We start from the raw sequence: 21,926 nt of genomic DNA, 5'->3' as shown, positions 1-21,926 counted from the left end.
TGCAGGAAGAGACGAGTAACTAACTACAGCAGATACGGCGTATTGTACCTACAATTTCCAACTTTTTTGAGAGGTACCAATTACAATTTATGAGAGTTAATAAAATAGTTTACCCAGCTTAAATGAGCAAGGGGAGGGCAGCCAGGAAGAGACCACCGAGAGGGAGTCCGAGAGACACGCCACCGTTGGCCTGCTCAGGGGCAGAGGGGGCAGAAGATGCCTGGCCAGGAGTTCCAGCCTGGGTAGGAGCCGACTCGGCAGGGGTGCCAGGGGCACCAGGAGTAGACTCACTGTGCACACCGTGCTCACCAGGAGTAGACTCACCGTGCACACCGTGCTCACCAGGAGTAGACTCACCGTGCTCACCGTGCTCACCGTGCTCACCGTGCTCACCAGGAGTAGACTCACCGTGCTCGCCAGGAGCAGCCGATCCAGCTGGAGTAGGAGAGGTTCCAGACTCTTCAGGGACGACACCAACAGGCTTGAGAGTGGTGTTAGGAACATCAACAGCCTGAGAGACCTCGGGCATGGCTGGCTTCTCATGAGCTCCAGCAGGAATAGTGGGCTCAGGGGCAGCCTCTCCAGTAGCATAACTACCAACACAGCCAGCCTCGTGGGTACAAGAGACAATAGTTCGAGTTTGGGTGGTAAACACGGTAGTCTGGTCAACCTCGGTGGTGACAACCTCAGTGGTGACGTACGTCACGGGGAAGGGAAGCGAGGAAGGAGCAGAGGCGGAGGTTTCGGGCAGAACTGGTCCTGTTGACTCAGCGGGAGTACTCTCAACAGGAGGAACTGATCCTGAAGACTCGACAGCACCGGTAGTCTGAACAGGGGTAGTATCAACGGGAGGAACTGACCCAGAAGGTGAAGACTGGATCACAGAAGACTCGGCAGAAGGAGTGGGCTGGTAGGTAATCCAGTTGGTAGTGGTGGCCTCACCTGTGACACAGACGGCCTCGGTCATAATAGTGAGACACTCAACTGTGTAGCCACTCTCTGTAGTTAGTCCTGTAATTGTCTTCGTCACGATAGAGGTGCTCTGGTCAGGGGGACATGTCACAGGGGATGAGATGCCAGGAGATGTCACAGTAATAGGGCCGGTGGGTGTAACAGAGGGAACATAAGAGGTGATGTCACCGGAGTCAGTGGGGGAGGGCTTGCTCTCGGAACCAGTCTGGGTAGTGGCACTGGCTGTAGGCTCCAGGGTGGTGGGAGTGACAGACTCAACATCAGAACCAGTAGAAGGAGAAGGGCCAGGCTGCGAAGACTCAGGGGACACAGAACCTGAGGTTGTGACGATAGAACCAGTAGTCTGAACAGATCCTGTAGAAGGAGAAGGACCAGACGACTCAGGAGGAACCACGCCAGTAGAAGGCGAAGGTCCGGGCTGAGAAGACTCAGATTGAGTAGGCTCAGTATTCACAGGGGTAGTCTTGCTCACGGTCGACTCCACATCAGTAATGGGGCATGTGCTGATTGTAGTGTACTCAGTGGTGTAGAAAGTAGAGCCAGTAGTGACTGTATCAGTGACGGTGATGACGGTTGTGGTAAGGTGAGGAGGCAGGGATTCAGTAGTAGCGCTGCCAGTGGGCTCAACAGTGGGCTCAATAGTGGTATCAGGAGAAGTAGAAGGAGAAGGACCTGACGAGACAGGTACAGACTCGCTTGCAGTGGAAAGTGCAGGTCCAGAAGAGACAGGAGACACAGATGTACTTCCAGTGGAGACAATAGGGAGGGTCTCAGATCCAGGGGGAGCACAAGTGGTCTTGGTCTTGGTCACAACGGTAGTGATAGTAGATCCTCCCTCAGTCACGGTCTTGGTATGAGGCACAGTGATGGTGCTCATAGTTTCACCAGTAGGACAAGTCTCCACGGGGGCCGAAGAAGTTCCAGGAGTCTCAGAGGTAGGAGTGGGCTGCGACTCAGTGATGGGGACCGAAGACTCAACCGGGACGGAAGAAGACTCGACGGGAACACTGGAGGTGGCACGATCAACAGGGGTGGTCTCAGTGGCAGGAGTAGACGAGGGAGTAATCTCGCAAGTGGTAAGAGTTGTGTACTCAGTAGTGTAGACGGTAGTTCCAGTAGTGAATGTAGTTGTTTTAGTCACCCAAGAAGTAGTCAAATGAGGGGGCAAAGAGTCGGTAGGCTTCTGGGATGTCTCCGTGCTGGAGTCAGAAGGAGTAAGGATTGTGACAGATCCAGTGGAACCAGTCTCAACTCCAGAAGTGGGAATATCGGGAGTGGAAGAAGAGCCAGGAATGGTCGCAGGTGCTATGTTAGTTAAGGATGAAATTCTGTGATGTGGAAAAATACTCACTAGTACTGTCTACTGAGCTAGTAGGAACAGACGAGCCGGGAATAGAAGAACCGGGAACAGAAGTACTGATAATGCTCTCAGGCTTGGTAGATGTGCCAGGCACACACTGGGTCAGAGTGATGGTGTCAGTGAAACAGTCCCCGCCCTTGTAGCGTGTAGAGGTAGTAACAATTGTGGTCTGCTCCTCAGGAGGGCAGGTCAGAGAACCTGAAGGAGTAGGCTTGACCTTTGTAGTGGTACCAGGAGGGGTGCCAGTAGACACAGCACTCTCAGGCTTGGTGGAAGATCTGGGCACACACTGTGTCAGAGTGACAGTGTCAGTGAGACAATCCCAACCCTTGTAACGAGTAGAGGTGGTCACAATTGTGGTCTGCTCCTCAGGAGGGCAGGTCAGAGAACCTGAAGGAGTAGGCTTGACCTTTGTAGTGGTAACAGGAGGGGTGGCAGTAGACACAACACTCTCAGGTTTGGTGGAAGATCCAGGCACACATTGTGTCAGAGTGACAGTGTCAGTGAGGCAGTCCCAACCCTTGTAACGAGTAGATGTGGTCACAATGGTGGTCTGCTGCTCAGGAGGACAAGTCAGCGATCCAGAAGGAGTGGTCTTGACACTAGTCTGAGGGGGAGGGGTGGGAGCGGGAGGAATACAGCTAACAATTGTGGCAGTATCTGTGATACACTTCCTGCCTTCATATCGTGTCTTGGTGGAGTAGCTAGTAGTCTGGGACTCAGGAGGACAGTCAAGAGAGCTGCTGGACACGGGCTTGGTCTTGGGAGGGGGAGTGGGTGCAGAGGGGGAGCAATCCACCTGTGTGATGGTATCAGTGACGCACTTCCAGCCCTCGTATCGGGTAGAAGTAGAATATCTAGTAGTGCAATCACCGGAACCACTGGCCACAGGCTTAGTAGGCTTGGGAGGAGGAACTTTAGTTGTCTTGGCAGGAGTAGGAGTAGGAAGACAAGAGGTGACGACAATGGTATCAGTGAGGCAATCGTAGCCCTTGTATCGAGTAGTAGTGGTTGTAATGAGAGTCTGTTGGTCGGCGGGACAGGTCTTTTGAGAACCACCGCCTCCAGAAGGTTTGGGCTTCCACTTGGTATGCTCAGGGCAGTGACCCCAGTGGGAGCCGTAGCCATAAGTTCGGGCACAGAAGGTTCGGCCAAACAGTCGGATGTTTCGTCCCTGCTGCTCAACAACAGGTACTAGTTCATCGTTGGCAGCAGGCTGGGGACTGGGTGCGGCTGCCACCAGAGCCACAGCTGCTGATAGAATGATTGAATACTTCATTGCGCAGTCGTAGAGCACAAGATGAAGGACAGTAGCGAATGTGTGTGGATTGAATCCAAGGTGGCCCAGGGTGTTATATAACGTGGAGTGAAGTCCATTGTTACCTTTTCCATGCCATCACACGCACGTCGCCATGCCTTGTCTCAAACCGATGCGAGTAGTTTATTTGGTTGCCGTGCTGAAACGCGCATCGTTCGGGTGAGTTTTGGGTGACCAGAAAGTGCGAATAATCCATGAATTCAAATCAATTGAGTCACATGGAAAATATTGTGGTATTTTCTAGTCATCGCCGGGCTCGTATTCCCAGCTTTTCCAGCTTTTCCAGCTTTTCCAGCTTTTCCAGCAAGTTTGAACTGATCGCAACCTGTAGGGTCTGTGTCAGGCAGTCGACCGATTCATTGATTCATGCCGAAGACCGCATCGGCCGTCTTGCAGGAGTTTTTATTTTTGTGGTTTGGTATCGTCTCTGGTTATCGTTTCTTTTTGCGACTCGGTGCGGATGCATTTTTGTGAGAGTGCTGTTGTGTGACATGTAGGGTGTGAGAGAGCAGGTACGTGAAAGCTGCATGATGCAGATGGAACCTGAAAAACCTAATACCCTAATTACCGATAATATTATTCGGTGAATATGTAACAACCCAACTGGTGGTGTGAGGAAAGCATAGAAAGCGGAGAATTGTGAGTAGATTAAAATAATCGAGTCTCTGAACACATTGCGGATCGATTTTTTATCTTCATTCACCTCTATTTTGGCGTCAATGCCGTTTCTTGGCAGCATAAACAGCTTCTGTCAAAATCGCCGAAAAAAAAATAGGAGGCTCGCTTTTCGAAACCCAAAATATGTCAAGTACTGGAAATGACAAAATCGTTGCAAGAAGCAAATGCTCCCCAGGAAAGAGACTAATTATGGAAATAATAAACGTGCAGCACGGAGTGGAATGACCCTCTAATACGGCCACCTCAGGTGTCGCCCTGCAAGTTTGAAACTGTTTGGTTTCAGAGACGACCCTGTTACTCACGTTTGCTTCAGAAACGAACCTAGCAAGGGGGTTGGGAGCCAACACGGAGAGACGAGTGCACACACCCTGCAAAACAAGTCAGGCGGGGTGATAGCTCCATGGGAATATACCCGAAAAGAGAAAGCCACTGAGCGCCAAGAATGCGCTTACTAAAAAGAAGTTCCCCCGTTCACGATCGTTGGTATTTCTGCATGGCAGCTGTGTCCTAGGTTGAGCCCTGTATGCATCTTTTGCAACCCGACAGGCAAGAGCCGACAGGCCGCCACCTGCAGCCCCTTGACGTGCTGGGCAGACAGAGTGCTGCTGAATACAGAGATGAAACAAGTTTTGTAGGGCTGTCATTTCTGACAAAGAAGGCTGATTAGATCACCGCAGAGGGCCCGCCTGCAGTTGGATGTTAGCCGTAGTGCCATTTAGAGTGCCAACGGTAGCAAGAGACCGGGCCCCAAGACTCCTAACAATGGCTGTAGCGCAGGCCGATATTCTAAAGACCATTTCTAGCAGGTTACCGTCCAAAACGGCCTTTTTGAAACACCCCTTGGCGGTATTCAACCTTTCGGGACAGTTGATCCACTTAGGGTTTATCAAGCGAATGCACTAGCGGCGGCTTCGAGATTGGGTTCTAGAAGACATCTCTGCGGCATTGCACTTAAAAGTCGTCTTCTCCCCGGAGCCACCAGGCAGCCACTACGTTGCACGGCCCAACAGCGTGACGTGTATTCTCAATTGCGCACGTTACCAGAGAATATCAAACCAGCTGAAGAAAAAAAACCTCCATATTAGTTATAGTTGTGGATCACTCGCCGCCGTTGAGGCCTGCTGCTGCATGACTGTTTCAAAAACTGAGACAGCGGGGCAAGTAGCGACAAGACAGACGCACGGAAAGCGAGTAGGCCGAAGTAAGAAACGCGGTAGACAGCATGTAATGCCACATGAGGAAATATTAGGCCCATTTTGGAAGAGCTTGCAAGCCGCAACAACAAGCAGATCAAGCTGCCCCACGTCCAATTGTGTCATGGTTGCGACATTGACGGGCCGCTACTTGGGAAGGAAAAGAAAAAGATGGGCTTCTGAATAGACAAACCCAAGCTTGTAATTACACACTCCCCACTCGCACTCGCACTCGTCCACTCGCACTCGTCCACTCATGTACCATGTACCCCTTCTCTAACAATCAGTACCAGTAGCTCCTTACTGGCTAAGCCCCATAGTGTCCAAAACACACAGCTAGAGAGGAAGGGTGTGTACTGGGACATATCTTCTTTGTGCGCATCTCCTTTTTTAACATTCTCTTTTACCTCTGGCGACTGCAGCTTTTCAAAACTTTGCTGGGGTTGATAGGGGGTTGGCTATCATTGCTTTTTCTACGCGCTTACGAGCGCAGCCCTCGTACAGGAACGCGTAACGTGAAGTGTTTGACTATTATTGTTCCACGCCCCAAACCTACTCATACTACCCGTCTCCGATAAGTGAGCAACTTCCGACGCAGTGGTTTCAAGTATTGTTTGAAGTGCCAATGATCGACACTATTTGCAGTTCGATCGTCCCGTCGCTGTCGATCCACGAGGGATATGCAAGCCATTGAAGTATTACCTAATCATCAAATGACAAGGAGTGCTCCAACAGGTTGGATCAGGAGAACTCCATGTGATTCTCGAGTCTTCATTGCGCTACTTGTAGTGCTGTCTGGTTTCTCAACCTGCATTGATCGTGCAGCTTTCCACAGCCCCTTGCGAGCCTCTCTTGTGAAAAGGAACAGGTACTGTACCTGTACATGTACTGTACTTGTAAAAAAGTACAAATACAAGCATATGAAGTCCGTTTAGTATATACAACAGGCGTCTAAAGGAAACCTGCCTCATGCTGTCTTGTATCCGAACGTGACACTGAAGTTGGATGCTAACCCTACAACTAGTTGACCAGACACAGAACATGAAAAGTACTCTTACGTACTATGATCTGATAATACAATCACAAGAAGTTCTAGCATATGAAGATAAAGCGGCTAAGTAACCTCAATCACAGTATTAGTCTCAAAAAACTATAGAGAACTCCAGTGGTGAATGTATAACACTCTCCAAACAAACATACAAACCTCAATGTTAGTAACCCATATTTGCTCATTCTATTACACGGCCCACCTTCTCTCCATTCTCGAAACAAATCAACTGACACTCCCTTTATCCCCATTTCTTTATCTCCATTTCTTTATCTCCATTCCTTTATCCCCATCCTTTATCTGCATTCCCTTATCCCCACTCTTAACTTGCCTACAACCCTCACACTACACCAAGTCGCCGCTCAGAAACCCTGCATCAGTGGAAGTAGAAGCAGGGATACGTTACACGTTCTGTAAGGAGCGAGTTAGCCCTCTTGAGACAAATGAGCTTAGCTCAACTTGAAACAAGCCATATTAAAGCTATAGGGGTTGATAGTAGCATCTCTCGATTCCTCCAACTATTTGTTGTTTAGAGGGGTTCCAAGAGCAACTGATTTCACATCCAATATCTCCTCAACCTGGAATTTGAAAGTAATAGACAGAAAAAAACTACTGTACAACGTACTGACATCACATTCCCTCAGATAAATGAACATTGCATGACATGTTCTATTAATATCTGTACTTCGGGTAAACCATCTTAACTCCGCAATCACTTATTTGTTACAGAGTTACGACAGCACGAGCCGGCTAATGCATGAGGCCCTGCCTCGCCAAAAGCAACCACCAAAACAATAGAAGTCAAGGAAATATCCGAGACAACAGAGTCACAGAGACCTGACCTGCTGTATGAGGTTCAAATCACACTCGCTGCTGCATAACCATCACCCCATTAGATGCGGGTCTTCCTATTCTGACACACAGGAGTCAGCCCAGTTCCATGGCTATCGGCACAATAAGACACACTCATAAATCTTTATTGACTATTTGCCCGTTGGCAGTTATATAATCATTCTCTGAGTTAGTACCGCAGCTCCACCATGATGTACCTCTCTAACATGATTACTTACTACTTTGACCACCCCAGCTTCCACTTGTGGTCAAGTAACTTTGCCCAAGCCGACTGCTCTTCCTCAGCCTTCTTGACGGGTGGGCTCCAAAATGTCCAAATATCGAACCGACTGAACGACTCAGGTAGCTTCGAACCCCAAAATGCTTTCAATCTCCACGAAAATGACCTAGTATTATCTGTAGTTGGGCCCCAAGATTGTTTCAAGTGCTCCCTCCAGTCATGCATGCCATTCCGAGTCCTACTGAGGGCTGCTTCAATGCCATGCTCTGTTGCCTTGGCCCACCTCCTGCTTCTATCACAGACATCCAGCCACAGAGACGCAGACTTTGCCCGTACAATAGGGACATTGGCTTGCGCCCGACGGATTATGTCCCTGTAATTGATTCTTGCCTTTAGGTCTTTTTCGAAACCTCCGAGACGTTGAGAGACCCTCTTCTTCAGGTGAAGAACAGTGTTAGAAACATCAACTTCGGCTATTTCGTCCTTGAGTCGGCGGTAGCGTTCGTTGACTAGACTGCTGACAGAGGTCTGGAATGATGCCTGTGCGGAAACGCAGTTCGTTACCGCCTCTTGAATTCTTTCGGGAAAGTGAGCATCCTCCACTTTCTGACGGAATTCTAACCCGCACGAGCGAGCTGAAGTTAGCTTCTGTAATTGAAAGACTCAATCTAAAATGGAGTGTTTTGAAAAGTAGATAACTGCATTCCAAACCCAGTAACATATTTAATACACAATCCGAAATTTAACACACAGTACTCACTGAATCGAACAAGCTTGTGTCGTTGGGCTCGTTTGATGGTCTTCCGAATTGAATCCTTCATTAGCTGCATGTCCATGTGGACCCAGCGTTTGGATTTGTCTTCGTCGATAGTAGCTTTGTCAGGCGATGGCATCAGGCGTTGCTGCTCATTATATTGTTTCATCACACAATGATCGAACTCTGTAGGGTTAGTCTCCAACGGAGAAGGCGGCACGATGATGGCAGAATTGCTTCGAGCCCTCTCCATACAACACTTTTTGGTGAGCAACTTGGGGACGACTGTAGCAGAAGATGTCACGCCGAGGGTCACAGCAGAAGACTTACCAGTCGTGCTCACGGCAGGAGCAATTTCTGGAGCAACAATGTTGACGTCTCCAATACTGTAAAGTAAGACATACTGAGCAATCTGGGCCGTGATGGCGAGTACAAGGAATCCGACTATAGCCTTCCAGATGGTCTTCTGGTCAAACTGGAACATTAGAGTAGAAGATCTCTTTCTTCGTACACTGTGTTCCTCCCACTCGATGAGCTGAATGTCGAGGGGGTCAAATGAGTCCAGCGCAAGAGGGAGGCTCAGGACAGACGTGTCTTGCAGAGGCTTGAGAGCTGCGTACACCGAAGTGTTGATGAGACTGGTAGTACTCAGCTGAGAAGGGGCCCAACAGGTGACGTAGATGCCCCGAGAACGGGCACTGAGGGCGGCGTCAATCTTGAGAAGCGCAGAAGAGATGGACTCTTCACTAGTGAGAGTGACGAACCCCACGTAGCAGGTTGCAGGGTGAAAGTCCAAGTTGTCAATGTTGGCTAGGTGTATCATTTCAACTTCGGTCTTGAATCCATAATAGTGCACAAAGAACTTTTGCACTGCTGGGGAGGGGGTACCGCAGAGGTTAAGAAGGCATACTCTGTCAACAGGGGCTCCCAGAGGGGGTAGGTTGTGGCCGTCTCGGTACCTAGGGGGGTTTCGAGCAATCTTATGAGCTACCACGTCCCATTCGAGTTTGAGGTCGTCCTTGAAGAAGTACTTGCTTGGTGTAGGGGTGGACTCACTGAGGGAGTCGATGGAAAAGGCTAGGGTGGGCATTTTGAGCGACTGGGGGGAAAGAGGGGGCGACGAGCCGGTGTCTCCGTCTCCATCATTTGAGAATGTGATGCATTCGGGGTCGTCAGTGTCGTCGTCAAGCTGGCCAACGCCATACCAGCTACCTTTTAGGTCATTATCATCACTGGAGACACAGCGGGACGAGATGGATAGCACGTCGTAGTCCGTGTCGGAGTTGTCCATGGGTGTCTGCCCAGACTCCACAAGTTTTCCCTTTTTATCTGTCATTTCTGAGGCTGAAAAGGATGCAGAGAGACACGGAAGGTGGTTCAGTGTGGGTGGGTGTCCGTAGCACAAGATATGAGGCTTGATAAGTGGGTTTCAGGCTTGTGGCTGTAGTACTTGGTGGGTACGGTAGCTTGTTTGGGGGCTGTGTGGAAAGAGATGTTAGAAGCACAAATACCGGGTTCTGGACCGGAAAAAGATGTCTGATATGTTTTTTTTAATAAAAGAGGTTATCAAGTCTTTTGTGGCTCTCTGGGGGAAGTGTCTGTTCACGTGGTGAGAGTTAAGCTTTTAGCGTCCGTTCTTTTGCCACCCCAGAGTGGCAGGTGTAGAGACGCCTCTGGCGTGGGAAAGAACGGAAAGTGGAGCGGCAGGCGGGTGATTTGAATTTCTTTTGTCGGTGTGAGGTATTTTTGCGGGCGCTCTACCGGAAGCATCGATACAAGGGATCTCTAGACAGGCTGTTTGGATACCCCCTCAAAGGTGCTTCCATCACGCGGAGCGATTATGCAAGGCGACCAGAAGCCTAATATAGAGCGAACCCTATTTTGCTTATCACGAAAATCCGAGTGTAATTAAATGCATTTGATTACAGCATCAAGGGGGTGCCAGGGGAGCGAGCGACGGAACGAGCGGACTTTTGGAAAGCGATCAGTAAAAAGACTCAGACTCGCTTTCATGCAGGTTTCGGTAGTAACAGTAGCTGTGGCTGCAGCTTTTGTGGCTCTCACAGAGCGTGAGCTGGGGCCTGGGGGGTTTCTTGCGAGCCGAGTTTCGGGGGCGGCCAGGACGGTGGCGCTGGGAAGATTCAGGTTTGGGTGGATCCCGGGCTATCCAAGGCGCTCGTTGCCGAAGGGCGTTGGGAATGTGGGGGCCATCGAAATATGGAGTTTTTGCGTCAAACAGTTGCCGGAAGTAAGTTAGTGGCTGGGGAGGTCCTCTTTGTGTTGGAGGAGGATCTGCTCCAGGGTCTTGACTTGAGACAGGCGTGATGTAGTCTGTGGTTGCGCTGGTCGACTCTGAGACAGACGGCTGTACAACCTCTTTAGCCGCCGCCGCCGCCGCCGCATCTGCTCGCGCTTGGGCCTTTTGTTCTCGCAGTCTTTGGGCTCCGATTCGCACGCTGTACTCGGCCAGAGACATGGGCCGGGCCGTTTGGGTGGGGGCAGGAGCAGAATCTGGGGCGACCAAGGGCACCACGGGGCTCTTTTTGTTGACGGTGATCTTGCGGTTGCGTCGGGTCCGCACTTTGGGCATTGTACATTGGGGCAGAAATAGAAATGGGGTGAACATATGGTTACGATATAAAGGAGCGAGCCTGACATGATGGTATGATGGGTCGGCCACCACAGCGCCAAAGTCGTCGTGATGCAGTCCGGGCATCCCAGATTGTATGCGACATCTTGGTGTATTTTGGAGTGTGAATTCGAAACCGAACGGTGAATGGTGTTAGGTTATTACGGTACTGTATTGTATTTTTTATCTAGATGATACTGTAGAATTAAAGAGTAAGTATTTCATCGTACACAACACGGTCCTTATTTGCGTGCTCGTATTCGTATTCGAAGCTGGACATGGCATATTGCACTGTACAAGTTGCTCTTGTAAAATGATATGTTGGCAAGTAAAAGACGTCAAATTCGACTGACAGAAGATTGTGAAAACCGTAGTAAGCCTCTGCACAATCTGATACCACCGAGGATACACCAAATCAACAAGTCTCCAAGAATTGGGATGGGGGGGGGGGGGGGGGGGGGTCGGCTATAGTTGGTCTAAAACAAACGTGTCTTTGGAGCTGTGATTTCGAGCAACATTGGTCGTACCGGTACGAGTAGTGTACTTGTATCCTAGTACATCACCGTTTAAAGATCGATAGAATACAGTGGTACAGTACAAGTAGGTCCCACATTCCTGGAGCTCTTCTCGGGGAAGCTATATAGAGTTCTTCATACTCCGAGGTGCACGTGACCTAAGAATAACTTAAGAATAACGAGCATCGGAACAGGAGCACTACAACTCGTCAAGCGGAAGGGTTTTAGTTGCGAAAAATAGCTAAATGGAGGTTTTGCGAGTGTCACTTTAGATTTTGGTCTTTTTTGTCGGAAAAAACATCCATACATGACCGATTTGAAACACTCTCTTACGACTATGGACACTATGTATGTACATACTGTACTTTTCATACAGTTGAAAGACTCGTCCCCCGACAGCCTCCTGGACACCCTGAGACCTTGAAACTCTGTAAATAAACACCACTGAGACAATTGCCTGTTGTCCACAACTTTGCTCCGATGACTTGTTCCGTTCCAGATCTTCGCTGACTAAGCCCCGACAACAACTGATCTCCCATTTGCTGCATATTGACTCGTTGTAGGAGACGAACCTAATTTTGAAATTCTCACCGTCGGACATTCCATCATTAAAATGCTGAGACCTGCTATTCGACAAGCAGTTCGGGTTGGTGTGGCGCGACCACTGACCGCGCGATGCTACAGCAAGAAGGAGAACGCCCCTCTGCCCTTTTTCACCGAGGATGCTTCGCCCACCCCCAACACATGGAAGCAAAAGGTGGGAGAGGGCATTGTGTCTCTGTTCAACATCAACATGGACAAGTTCCGAGCCGCTCCCGTGGCCGGAGGCTACTACTACAACCTGTGCAAGGCCCAGGCTCTTGTGGATCTCGGAGACCCGCTTTCCAAGGAGGAAAACAAGAAGGATCGACGTAAGCCCGTCAAGCCCGTCAAGCCACCGGTGCTGTCCGAGACCGCCAAGTTTTGGTACGAGGAGCTTGGAATGCCTATGACCTTTGCGCGATGGTTCCAGATTGTCGTTCTGCACGAATGGATGCTGTTTGTGCGGATGCGAGCTCTGCCACCTGCCGTTGCCCAGGAGTACCAGCAGCTGCTAGTGGACGCCATGTTTGTCGACATTGAGAAGCGGCTGAGCACAGAGATTCGAATTCTCAGCAACCGAATCATCCAAAATTACATGAAGGACTTCAACCTGCAGCTGCGAGGAGCCATGCTCAGTTACGACGAGGGTCTCATCAAGGGCGATGCGGTTCTGGCTGCTGCGCTCTGGAGAAACTTGTTTGACGGAGACCCCAACGTTGACGTGGAGCATATCAAGCGAGTGGTTGGCTACGTTCGGGCCCAGCTCTATCTATTTGAGAAGACCAGCGATCGAGACTTTGCTGTAGGTCACTCTACTTTCATCGATCCCTGGAGCGAGTACGAGCCATTGACCAAGGAGCAGGAGGCGGAGATGCACCGACTCAGTGAAGAGCGTCGACAGAAGGAGGAGAAGGAGAACGTTGCTGCCAAGAGTAAGCTGCAGTAGACAATGTATATAATTGATTAAAAGAGCACAACAAGTACCACGCACCTAGCTGTGAGAGTATTGGTACGAGTAGGTCTACGATACACACAAGATCATGCTGAATAACAGATCAACCACACGATACCACATGGTACCACACAGGTTCTCATCATCACATCCCGTCACGTGACATACCACGTGACACACCACGTGACACACAAACACGCCAGATTCTCCAACCGCCGCCAAACCGATTCCACCAAATATACTCCAACCCAAACACGATCAACATCACACTAGAACCAACGGGGAAAAGCAACCAACTTAGAGGAGTTCACTATTTGTATTCGAAGCAGGCAATAAATAAACGGACTCGTCTGGGTGGTTCAATTGGAATAAATAAATGTCTCACTTCATCCGACACGTGCAGTTACCTCGGCCCATATCACTCCCATCTGACTAAGCAAGCAACTCGCGCATTTATCGTACATGGAAAAGAACCCAAATTTTTTACCACTTGGAATCCGCCAAATCGTCTCCTTCAAAACACATAACCATGAACCGACTTGGAGCAGCCCAGAGACTCACCCGCGGTCTTTCCGCCACACGATCGCAATTGCACCGTCTGCGAGCCTTCTCGACCTCCGGATCGTGTCTCAACGACGACAAGTCCACGCACTTTGGATTCAAGACTGTCGATAAGGACTCCAAGGAATCTCTTGTGGGCCAGGTTTTCTCGTCGGTGGCCTCTAAGTACGACATAATGAACGACGTCATGTCGTTTGGTATCCATCGGCTGTGGAAGGACGAGTTTGTCAACACTCTGAACCCCGGCCGACGAGCCGGATCCAACGAGCAGCTGTCCTTCCTGGACGTTGCTGGTGGCTCGGGAGACATTGCCTTCCGAATTCTCGACAACGCCAAGCGACGACACGGTGACGTCTCTTCTAACATGACTGTTGTCGACATCAACCCCAACATGCTTGCTGAGGGCGAGAAGCGGGCAGCAGCACATCCCGAGTACGCCAATGATCCTCGAATCAAGTTCCTGGTCCAGAACGCTGAAACCCTCGACCAGATCCCCGACGAGTCCCAGGACCTGTACACAGTTGCATTTGGCATTCGAAACTTCACCAACATCCCCAAGGCTTTGGAGACTGCCCATCGAGTGCTCAAGCCCGGAGGAGTGTTTGCCTGTCTGGAGTTCTCCAAGGTGGACAACTTCATCCTCGATCAGGTGTACACCCAGTACTCCTTCAATGTGATCCCCATGATGGGCCAGATTGTCGCTGGCGACCGAGACTCGTACCAGTATTTGGTCGAGTCGATTGTGCGGTTCCCCACCCAGGAGAAGTTTGCGCAGATGATCCAGGACGCTGGCTTCACCCTGGCCGGCGACGGTTACAAGAACCTGACCTTTGGTGTTGCTGCAGTGCATATCGGAGTCAAGTTGTAAGCAGAAGAGGGCTGATGCGTGTAAATAGTTAACTAATTTGACTGGAGTATGAATGGGGTGTGGTAGAGAGGGTGTTGTGGAGAAGGTGTAGGAAAGATCATAAAGGAATTCGGTTCAGATTTATCTTCTTTGATGGTGGTTCCAGATGATGGTGGGACAGGTTAGTTTAGATGTCAACTAAAGCATGTCTTTTGTTAGATTATCAAGTAACTCGATAGCCAGTTGGAGAGTGTCTATAAATAGTGACAGGGCGATCTGTCACGCGAATTTAAGACACGTCAATCGGTGTATCATACTGTACTTGTACTCGCACATCTCAAACAGGACGAATTTCAAATAAATCACGTGCTAGAGCATGGTCATATATGCACAGTCCAACGTTCTCCTATTTGTCTAATAATTTGAAATTTGAAATTTGAAATTTGAAAAACGTCACATTAGCCTGATTAACACGAACAGTGACGACTTCGGAAAACGGCATAGAAGCGGTAAAAAATACGAAATCAAGACGCTCAACCGATTTACAGGTATATTACATAATATCAAGGGTCTAACTTGGTCTCCATACCCCCGTGGACCCACCGAAAACCTGCTTGACGTGCACTGCCACGGCTGAAGCGCATATGAGCTGCAAATACTGACGCAACTCTCCTCGGCGTCGTTTCCATCGAGCGTGTGCTGCCAGTGTGATCCTACCTCTGCAGCAAACCACCAACTCATCCAGCATCATGTTGCCACGAGCCCTGAGTCGCCACGTGGCCAGACAGCCAAGGGTCTCGAGCTCCACTGCTGCACGACTGCGAATCAGCAACCATGGCCGAATCCGATCCTTCCACAGCTCCAGGGTATCCAGTATGCTGCAGATCCCCGAGATTGGAGGCGACGGCGAGGAGAACAAACAGTCGCGAAGCGGCTGGGAACGCACCAAGGAGATCCTCACGAAAATGGCCGAATCCGCAGGTATCACGTTCGCCAGTATCGCCATTCTGGGCATCGCCGGAATGACGTACCACTACTACTATAAGCGCCATGTGGTCAAGAAGATGGACGAGGCGTTCGAGGACGGAGACCCGGCGTTCGAATTGACCATGCATCGACGAACAAGCGAGATGGAGGGCTGGGTGGAGAGAAGTCATCAGAAGCTGCTGGATGACATCATTGCCGGACGAATCAGCGGACGATACTACCTACTGATTGGAGAAAAGGGAACCGGAAAGACCAGCATGATTCTGGAGGCCATGCGAAAGTGCTCTGGCTCGTGCTGTACCATTCTTGATGCCCATGCTGACCCAGAAATCTTTCGAATCCGACTAGGTAAGGCTCTGGATTTCGAATTCCACGAAGACTACATTGGATCTCTGTTTTCCATCCGGGGGCCCCGTGATACCACCGCGCTGCTGGACATTGAGCGAGCCTTTAACAAACTCGAGGAGGTTGCTGTGGGCAAGGTCCGAAAGACTGGCCGACCTCTGGTTATGGTGATCAACAATGCCCATCTGATTCGAGACGATGCTGACGGAAACAATTTGGTCGAGCTGCTCCAGCAGAAGGCCGAGGCTCTTTCTGGAGCTGGTCTGGTGACTATGATTTTCAACTCGGATGACTACTGGCTGTACGAACGACTCAAGAAGCTGGGAACTCGCCTGGAGGTTGTCACTATCAAGGATTTGGATCGAGCTCAGTCCGTTCAGGCTTTCCAGCTTGCTCGACTGAGAGCTCGAGGTATCTCTTGCGACGTGGAGACAGCCAACCGGGTGTACGATCTTGTTGGGGGTAGACCCCAACATCTGGCTCATGTCGCAGGACACAGGAACATTCTCAAGGCTTGCCAGGAGCTGATTGACCGAGAAAAGACTTGGTTTCTCAACCAGTGTGGTCTGCTTGGAGAAGATATGGATGACGATGTCATGGAAAGTGGTAAGTTTAGCACCTCCGCCATGTTTCTGATGCGAGAACTGGTGGAGATGGATAGACGACGGCTCAAGGACGTGTCTATCTACAACACCTTGCATCTGAGCGACCACAAACTGCCCGAGTTGCCTCTATGGAGAGCCAGACAGGTCATGACCCGTCCCGACTACATTCAAGTCTACGACAACCTGAACATTTTCACCATTGACTCCTTGTCACGAGTACGAGCCGACTCTGTTCCCATGATGCAGGCCTTTCACGAAATTGCAGACATGCCTGGGTTTGATGATTTTCTCGAAGAGACTGCCGACCGAGTATCTGCTATCGAGTCTCTTGGTCGAACCCGAGAGCTGGTGGCTAAGGATCTAGTTGAAGGCGGCAAATACACCGTCAAGGACGCTTTCCGAACGTTTGCCATCAAGCTGGTGCAGCCCGAGGAGGAGGAGGACAAGGCCGAGAGCTCTCTCGACCATCTGGGCAAGTCCGACTGGTGGAATCAGCGAGTGAAGAAGTTCACCGAGCAGATTGAGGAGGAGGAAGTGGCTCTCAAGGAAAAGGAAGCCAAGGCTGTTGGAATCCCTAAACATGTCGAAGATGTCGCGAAAATCCCTGGTGACGTTGAAGAAGTCGCAGACTATAAGTAGAAGTCGACTAGAATTGGCTAGTCCGTCCGTTGTGAGGGCACTTGTAAAAGTACAATTGTGTACGAATAAATTATACATGATTATCTTGTTGTAATCATTCCCCTGACCGCACCTCCATTATCCAATGAACCATTGCATACCTTTCCATTATCTATATACTCCACGCACTGTGCCACTCCCGTCAGTCTTACTCATACCACATTTTAATCAGCTCCTCAGAAACGCCACTTGGAGTGAGAACTCCCAGATCTGTGATAAGTGCAGTGATGTAATCGTGAGGCGTAAAGTCGACGACTGGCGACAGACCCTTGTCGGCATTCTGCTCCTCGGGCTCCTCAACAGTGAAGTGGAACATCTTTTTGGTGTCTGGCAGATCGGCCTGGGCCAGAGGGAAGATTCGCACAAACTTGTGACTCTCGGTGACCACGTAGAAGGGCTTATTTGCGTTCTTGGCTAGCACGGCAATCTGATATGATCCGACGTGGTTGATGACTCCTCCAGACTCCGCCACTCCCTCGGCACCACAAAACACCTTGGACACCTCGTCAATCACAGATCCGACGGCGTTGTCCACAATTAGACTCACGGGAATGCCTCTCTCCCTCAATGCCTTGGCCATTCGCTTACCCTGATCACTAGGAGCAGCCTCTGTGACAAACACTCTGAAACGCACCAAGTTCTTAGCAGCATGTTCCAGAAGGGCCAGTACCGTTCGCGAGAAAGAGTGGACCAGAATGACATCGTCATCCCGCACAAATGCTAGACCCTTTTCCGAAATGGTCTTTCGAGCAGCCTTACTTCGCTCGGCAAACAGCCTTCCGTTCTTTACCAAATGGCCCTTGCAGGCCTCCCAGTCGCCATATTCCCGGATATTTCGCAACACAAATCGCATAAACAGATCACAGCCTGCAGAAAGCGACATAGAGTTGTCCACAGACGTCTTGAGCTCCGCGCTCGCCTCCTTGAGAGTCTGAATCAGCTCGGCTGATGTGCTGGTTTCGGTCTCACTGAGCAGCTGGACCAGGGCCTCAATGGCCGCGACAGGCATGGTGATGTCGGGGTCGTCCCGCAGAAAGCGCAGATATGTCTCTTTGATGTCGAATTTGGCCATGCTGGATTACTTGTAGTGGTCGATTTGCTCTATGCTGCAATTTTTGGTTAGGTTGGGATTAATATTTTCAGAATCCTGAATCACGTGACGATATGAGATTGGCCCAGTTACCCGGCAGTTCGAACGTCGACGAATGTACTGATACGCTGAGTTAGAGAGGGGTTGGAAGGGCTTGTGGTGGTTGAGGGGTATATTAAGGTCACATGACTGTATGTTAAGCAAGTGCTCATGTTTTTTCCGGTCCCCATCCCCTGTCTGATGCCCTTGTGTGGTGTACTTGAGCAGTTGGGAGTTACTTAGCATGTTCAACTAAAGGCTAAGTACTGCATGTCCTGCTGTCGAATAAACTTCGTGCAGCTTACTCATCAGCCATCTGAACAAATACACGAGCTAATTTTTTCACAATCACCAAAATGCTGGCTCGACTGGTAAACGGACTACGGGGTGAGTAACGCTAGAAATGGGGAAGGAAGAGACTTGGAAGGCATTCAGCGAAGCCATGCAATCAGCAGATCGATTCTCAGCGACAATACGACCGTGCCAAACGACACGGTGAGAGTGAAAAATTTCGGATCGGAAGTTCACGAATGACTGCACAACTTAAGGAACCTAGGGAATAAGGAATCCCTGTCATTCCAACAGGTCTATCCGAGTCGACCACCCTCAATACCGTGCTCCTCTGACGGCCGTACTAACTCAGCTACCCGCCCTACTGTCGTGTCTCCTTTTGCTGTTCCCACTCTGGGCTCCATTCGACACAAGCACGAGTATGCACCTCGATTCAAGAACCTACGAAAGGCCCAGCGAGGCCGAATCACTGTCCGAACCGGAGGATCCACTCGAGGCTCCACGGTCGAGTTTGGCCAGTGGGGCCTGCGTCTTGTTTCTGAGGGTGTGCGGCTGTTTGACAAGCAGCTCAAGGCCGCTGACGGAGCCATTGCTCAGCTGATTCGAAAGGCCGCTCCCGGCTCTCAGCTCTACCGACGGTTTCTGCTCTCCACCCCCGTCACTCGAAAGGGTGTCAATATCCGAATGGGTAAGGGTAAGGGAGATATCGAGAACATGGCCACCCGATGGCCCACTGGAAAGGTGGTATTTGAGGTTGGAGGCCAGATGCACGACCAGGTTGTCAAGGAGGCCTTCAAGCGAGCTTCCAGGCGTCTGCCGGGCCGATGGGAGGTGATCAAGAAGGGCGATCTGCCTGTTGTTGGCTCCCAGGAGGTCCCCGAGGCCACCCCCCGAAACTACCTGCAGGAGATGTCCGAGAACCCCACCAAGCGGTTCCAGGCCCTGGAGGACTCCAAGAAGGAGGAGTTTGTCAAGTACCGACGACGATAAATGTATATAGTAACATATTTGATATTGAGAGTGTGAAATGTAGATGTGTGTAGAAGACTTGTATCAACAAACGCGCCAGTACAGTGACGAAACCTTGGTTCCAGTGAAGAGTTACGAATCGGAAGGGTGAGCAATCTCTGTTGTTTGCTAGACGTTGTAAAGTGCAAACCAAGGTGTTACTATGGGGTATATCGATATCTCAGTATATACCGGCACATACTGTACAATACTGTACTTGTGATGCCATTGCAAGCTGGATCATAGGTCGTATGACTCCTTTTTTACGACGTTGGACCTGTGTACTCGTGCGCTATATTCTCGGTACTGGATCCAAATTAGAGACCAAAGAGGTTGTTTGAGAGACATTATCTGCCAACTGAAACACGGTTTCTTCACAAACACGTACTATTCACCAGGATATATATTCTATTTCGTACTCAGCATCCTCACACTACCCAGCCAAGGTTTATGCGAGATATGCAATAACGTTCGAAAATTACGGACCTGAAAAAAACACAGGAACGCGACTTTTTTCCACCAGCAACCCACAATGACACGATCAAGGCGTCCTCGGCCCTCCTACGTGATGGAGGGCGACGACTTTGCGGGTGACGACTCGGACTCGGACTTCAACCCCGGCATTGAACCGACCGTGGAAGATGACGACATGGACGTGGATGTGAACGAGGTCAAGGCTGAGGAGGAAGATGGCAACTACGGTGACGAGATGGAGGTGGACTACGTGCCCAGCAAGTCCAGCAAATCCAAGACCAAGGCCGTCAAGCCGACTCTCAAAAACACGCCGCGAAAAATGCCTGTGAAAAAGATTCCGACGACAAAGGCGGCGGCTGCCAACAAGGAGAATGGAGAGGACCGAAAGGTGGCTCTCAAAGACCGGTTCAACCTGTTCTACGGCTTTGATGAGGCTTCGCGGGTCAAGGGTAATGCTATCCGTCAAACCTGGGGTAACGTGACCTACGCGTGGGGCAAGAATATCATGACGCCCAATGTGACGTTCGAGACGCCTCCTGACCTCAAAGTCAACGTGGCTGAGCAGTTTGGAACTGCCGAAAAGGGCGATGATCTCACCACCCTTGGTCCTTCAATGTCTCTTTTGAATAGCACCGGTGAAGAGACCACTCTGGCCCCCAAGACTAGCTCTTCCTGGAAAGCCAGTGGAGGCGATCAGGATGCACCTAACCCAGCTTCGGTAATTAACGCTGGAGCTCCTGTTTCGTCTGTCGCCTGGGCCTACGGACACACCGTGGCCCAGTACCTGGCGGTCTCCACTCTCAACAGTTCTCTGTCAGACTCCACCACCGGTCTGCCAGAATCCACAGACCCGACGTTCAAGGCCTTTGCCTGCAATACTGGACCTGGAACGATTCAAATATGGAAGTTTAGCCCACAGCCATCACTGAACCAGGTATTCACGTTTGATTTCGGCTTCGCTTCGGAAATGGCCTTCCAACCCAGAAACCAGGATGATGCTCGAGACAGTGTAGGACTACTGGCCTCTGTTTTCCAAGACGGCTCTGTGCGTGTTTTTGAAGTGCCCTACAACAATAACGACGAACCCGTGCACATGACTCTCAAGGCTCCCTACAGAACATTTATGTTGGCCAGCTCAAAAGCCACCTGCTTGTGTTGGAGAGGACCCACAGTCATTGTGGTCGGATACACAGACGGAAAGATTGCCGAGTTCGATATCTCAGACACAGACGATGAAACCGCACTGATACCGTCGTACTTTCTGCCCATCCACTCCACCTACGTAGCCTCCATTGCCTGTGGCTACCCCGTCGACTCACATTTGGTGTTTTCCTCGTCGCCAGACGGTTTCTGTAAACTCACAGACGTCTCTGATGCTCGTCACACTCGGGCTATCAACCTACGAGTCATTGACTACACACCTGCGGTGGCGTACCAGAGCCATGTGTCTTCGTTCACGTGTTTGGAGGATTCCGAGACTGTTCGAGTCTTGCCCACTCGACAGCTGAACCTGTACAAGTCTCTGACTTCTGTCACACGACACCAGACGCACGCTATGAGTGTGGGTACCTCCATCAACCATCCGTTTGTCATTTCTGGAGGCTCGGACGGAACTGTGGCTATGGGTAACTGTGTCAGAAGAGTCATGGTGGGCGCTCGATACACGCACTCGTACGCCTTTACCATTCTGTGGCGATTCGAGTACTCCAAGAAGGAGAATAGGTATCGATTGTTCGATGGACTGCGCTCGGACGGGTTTGTCAAGGCCACAAACTCGAAGAACAGGGTGACTTTCCCTGAAAACGTCACCGTCACATCCGTCCAATGGAACAACAACGCCGCTACTGGAGGATGGTATGCTGCTGGTCTCACTTCAGGGCTTGTGCGCGTTGATTGTGTTGTTTAAGTAGTTATATATGTAATTTTAT

At 50.4% G+C, this 21,926-nt stretch overlaps 9 protein-coding genes across 9 annotated transcripts; 5 read left to right on the top strand and 4 right to left on the bottom strand.

The window, feature by feature from the left end:
- Positions 1-118: 118 nt before the first annotated feature.
- Positions 119-3,611, bottom strand: YALI1_C25452g (uncharacterized protein; the record flags this gene model as incomplete). The annotated part of the gene is made up of 2 exons (XM_068282457.1): positions 119-2,277; positions 2,324-3,611. The coding sequence occupies 2 exons, from the start codon at positions 3,609-3,611 to the stop codon at positions 119-121; spliced, it is 3,447 nt and encodes a 1,148-aa protein (XP_068138558.1).
- Positions 3,612-7,638: 4,027 nt separating this feature from the next.
- On the bottom strand, positions 7,639-9,731 carry YALI1_C25391g (uncharacterized protein; the record flags this gene model as incomplete). Its single annotated transcript, XM_068282456.1, has 2 exons — positions 7,639-8,276; positions 8,402-9,731. The coding sequence occupies 2 exons, from the start codon at positions 9,729-9,731 to the stop codon at positions 7,639-7,641; spliced, it is 1,968 nt and encodes a 655-aa protein (XP_068138557.1).
- A 648-nt stretch (positions 9,732-10,379) lies between these two features.
- On the bottom strand, positions 10,380-11,111 carry YALI1_C25377g (uncharacterized protein; the record flags this gene model as incomplete). The annotated part of the gene is made up of 1 exon (XM_501968.3): positions 10,380-11,111. The coding sequence occupies one exon, from the start codon at positions 11,109-11,111 to the stop codon at positions 10,380-10,382; it is 732 nt and encodes a 243-aa protein (XP_501968.3).
- A 1,041-nt stretch (positions 11,112-12,152) lies between these two features.
- YALI1_C25367g (uncharacterized protein) lies at positions 12,153-13,067 on the top strand (the record flags this gene model as incomplete). The annotated part of the gene is made up of 1 exon (XM_501967.3): positions 12,153-13,067. The coding sequence occupies one exon, from the start codon at positions 12,153-12,155 to the stop codon at positions 13,065-13,067; it is 915 nt and encodes a 304-aa protein (XP_501967.1).
- A 535-nt stretch (positions 13,068-13,602) lies between these two features.
- On the top strand, positions 13,603-14,502 carry YALI1_C25352g (uncharacterized protein; the record flags this gene model as incomplete). Its single annotated transcript, XM_501966.3, has 1 exon — positions 13,603-14,502. One exon carries the CDS (start codon positions 13,603-13,605, stop codon positions 14,500-14,502), a length of 900 nt encoding a protein of 299 aa, XP_501966.1.
- Positions 14,503-15,230: 728 nt separating this feature from the next.
- On the top strand, positions 15,231-17,057 carry YALI1_C25336g (uncharacterized protein; the record flags this gene model as incomplete). The annotated part of the gene is made up of 1 exon (XM_501965.1): positions 15,231-17,057. The coding sequence occupies one exon, from the start codon at positions 15,231-15,233 to the stop codon at positions 17,055-17,057; it is 1,827 nt and encodes a 608-aa protein (XP_501965.1).
- A 187-nt stretch (positions 17,058-17,244) lies between these two features.
- On the bottom strand, positions 17,245-18,168 carry YALI1_C25307g (uncharacterized protein; the record flags this gene model as incomplete). The annotated part of the gene is made up of 1 exon (XM_501964.3): positions 17,245-18,168. One exon carries the CDS (start codon positions 18,166-18,168, stop codon positions 17,245-17,247), a length of 924 nt encoding a protein of 307 aa, XP_501964.1.
- A 499-nt stretch (positions 18,169-18,667) lies between these two features.
- Positions 18,668-19,506, top strand: YALI1_C25301g (uncharacterized protein; the record flags this gene model as incomplete). The annotated part of the gene is made up of 2 exons (XM_068282455.1): positions 18,668-18,720; positions 18,774-19,506. 2 exons carry the CDS (start codon positions 18,668-18,670, stop codon positions 19,504-19,506), a joined length of 786 nt encoding a protein of 261 aa, XP_068138556.1.
- Positions 19,507-20,056: 550 nt separating this feature from the next.
- YALI1_C25288g (uncharacterized protein) lies at positions 20,057-21,904 on the top strand (the record flags this gene model as incomplete). The annotated part of the gene is made up of 1 exon (XM_501962.1): positions 20,057-21,904. One exon carries the CDS (start codon positions 20,057-20,059, stop codon positions 21,902-21,904), a length of 1,848 nt encoding a protein of 615 aa, XP_501962.1.
- Positions 21,905-21,926: the final 22 nt, after the last annotated feature.

Source organism: Yarrowia lipolytica, chromosome 1C (genome assembly GCF_001761485.1).
Source record: "Yarrowia lipolytica chromosome 1C, complete sequence".
NCBI classification, from domain to species: Eukaryota; Fungi; Ascomycota; class Dipodascomycetes; order Dipodascales; genus Yarrowia; species Yarrowia lipolytica.
The sequence above is the reverse complement of the archived record's forward strand: the minus strand, read 5'-3'. Positions and strand labels throughout refer to the sequence as shown.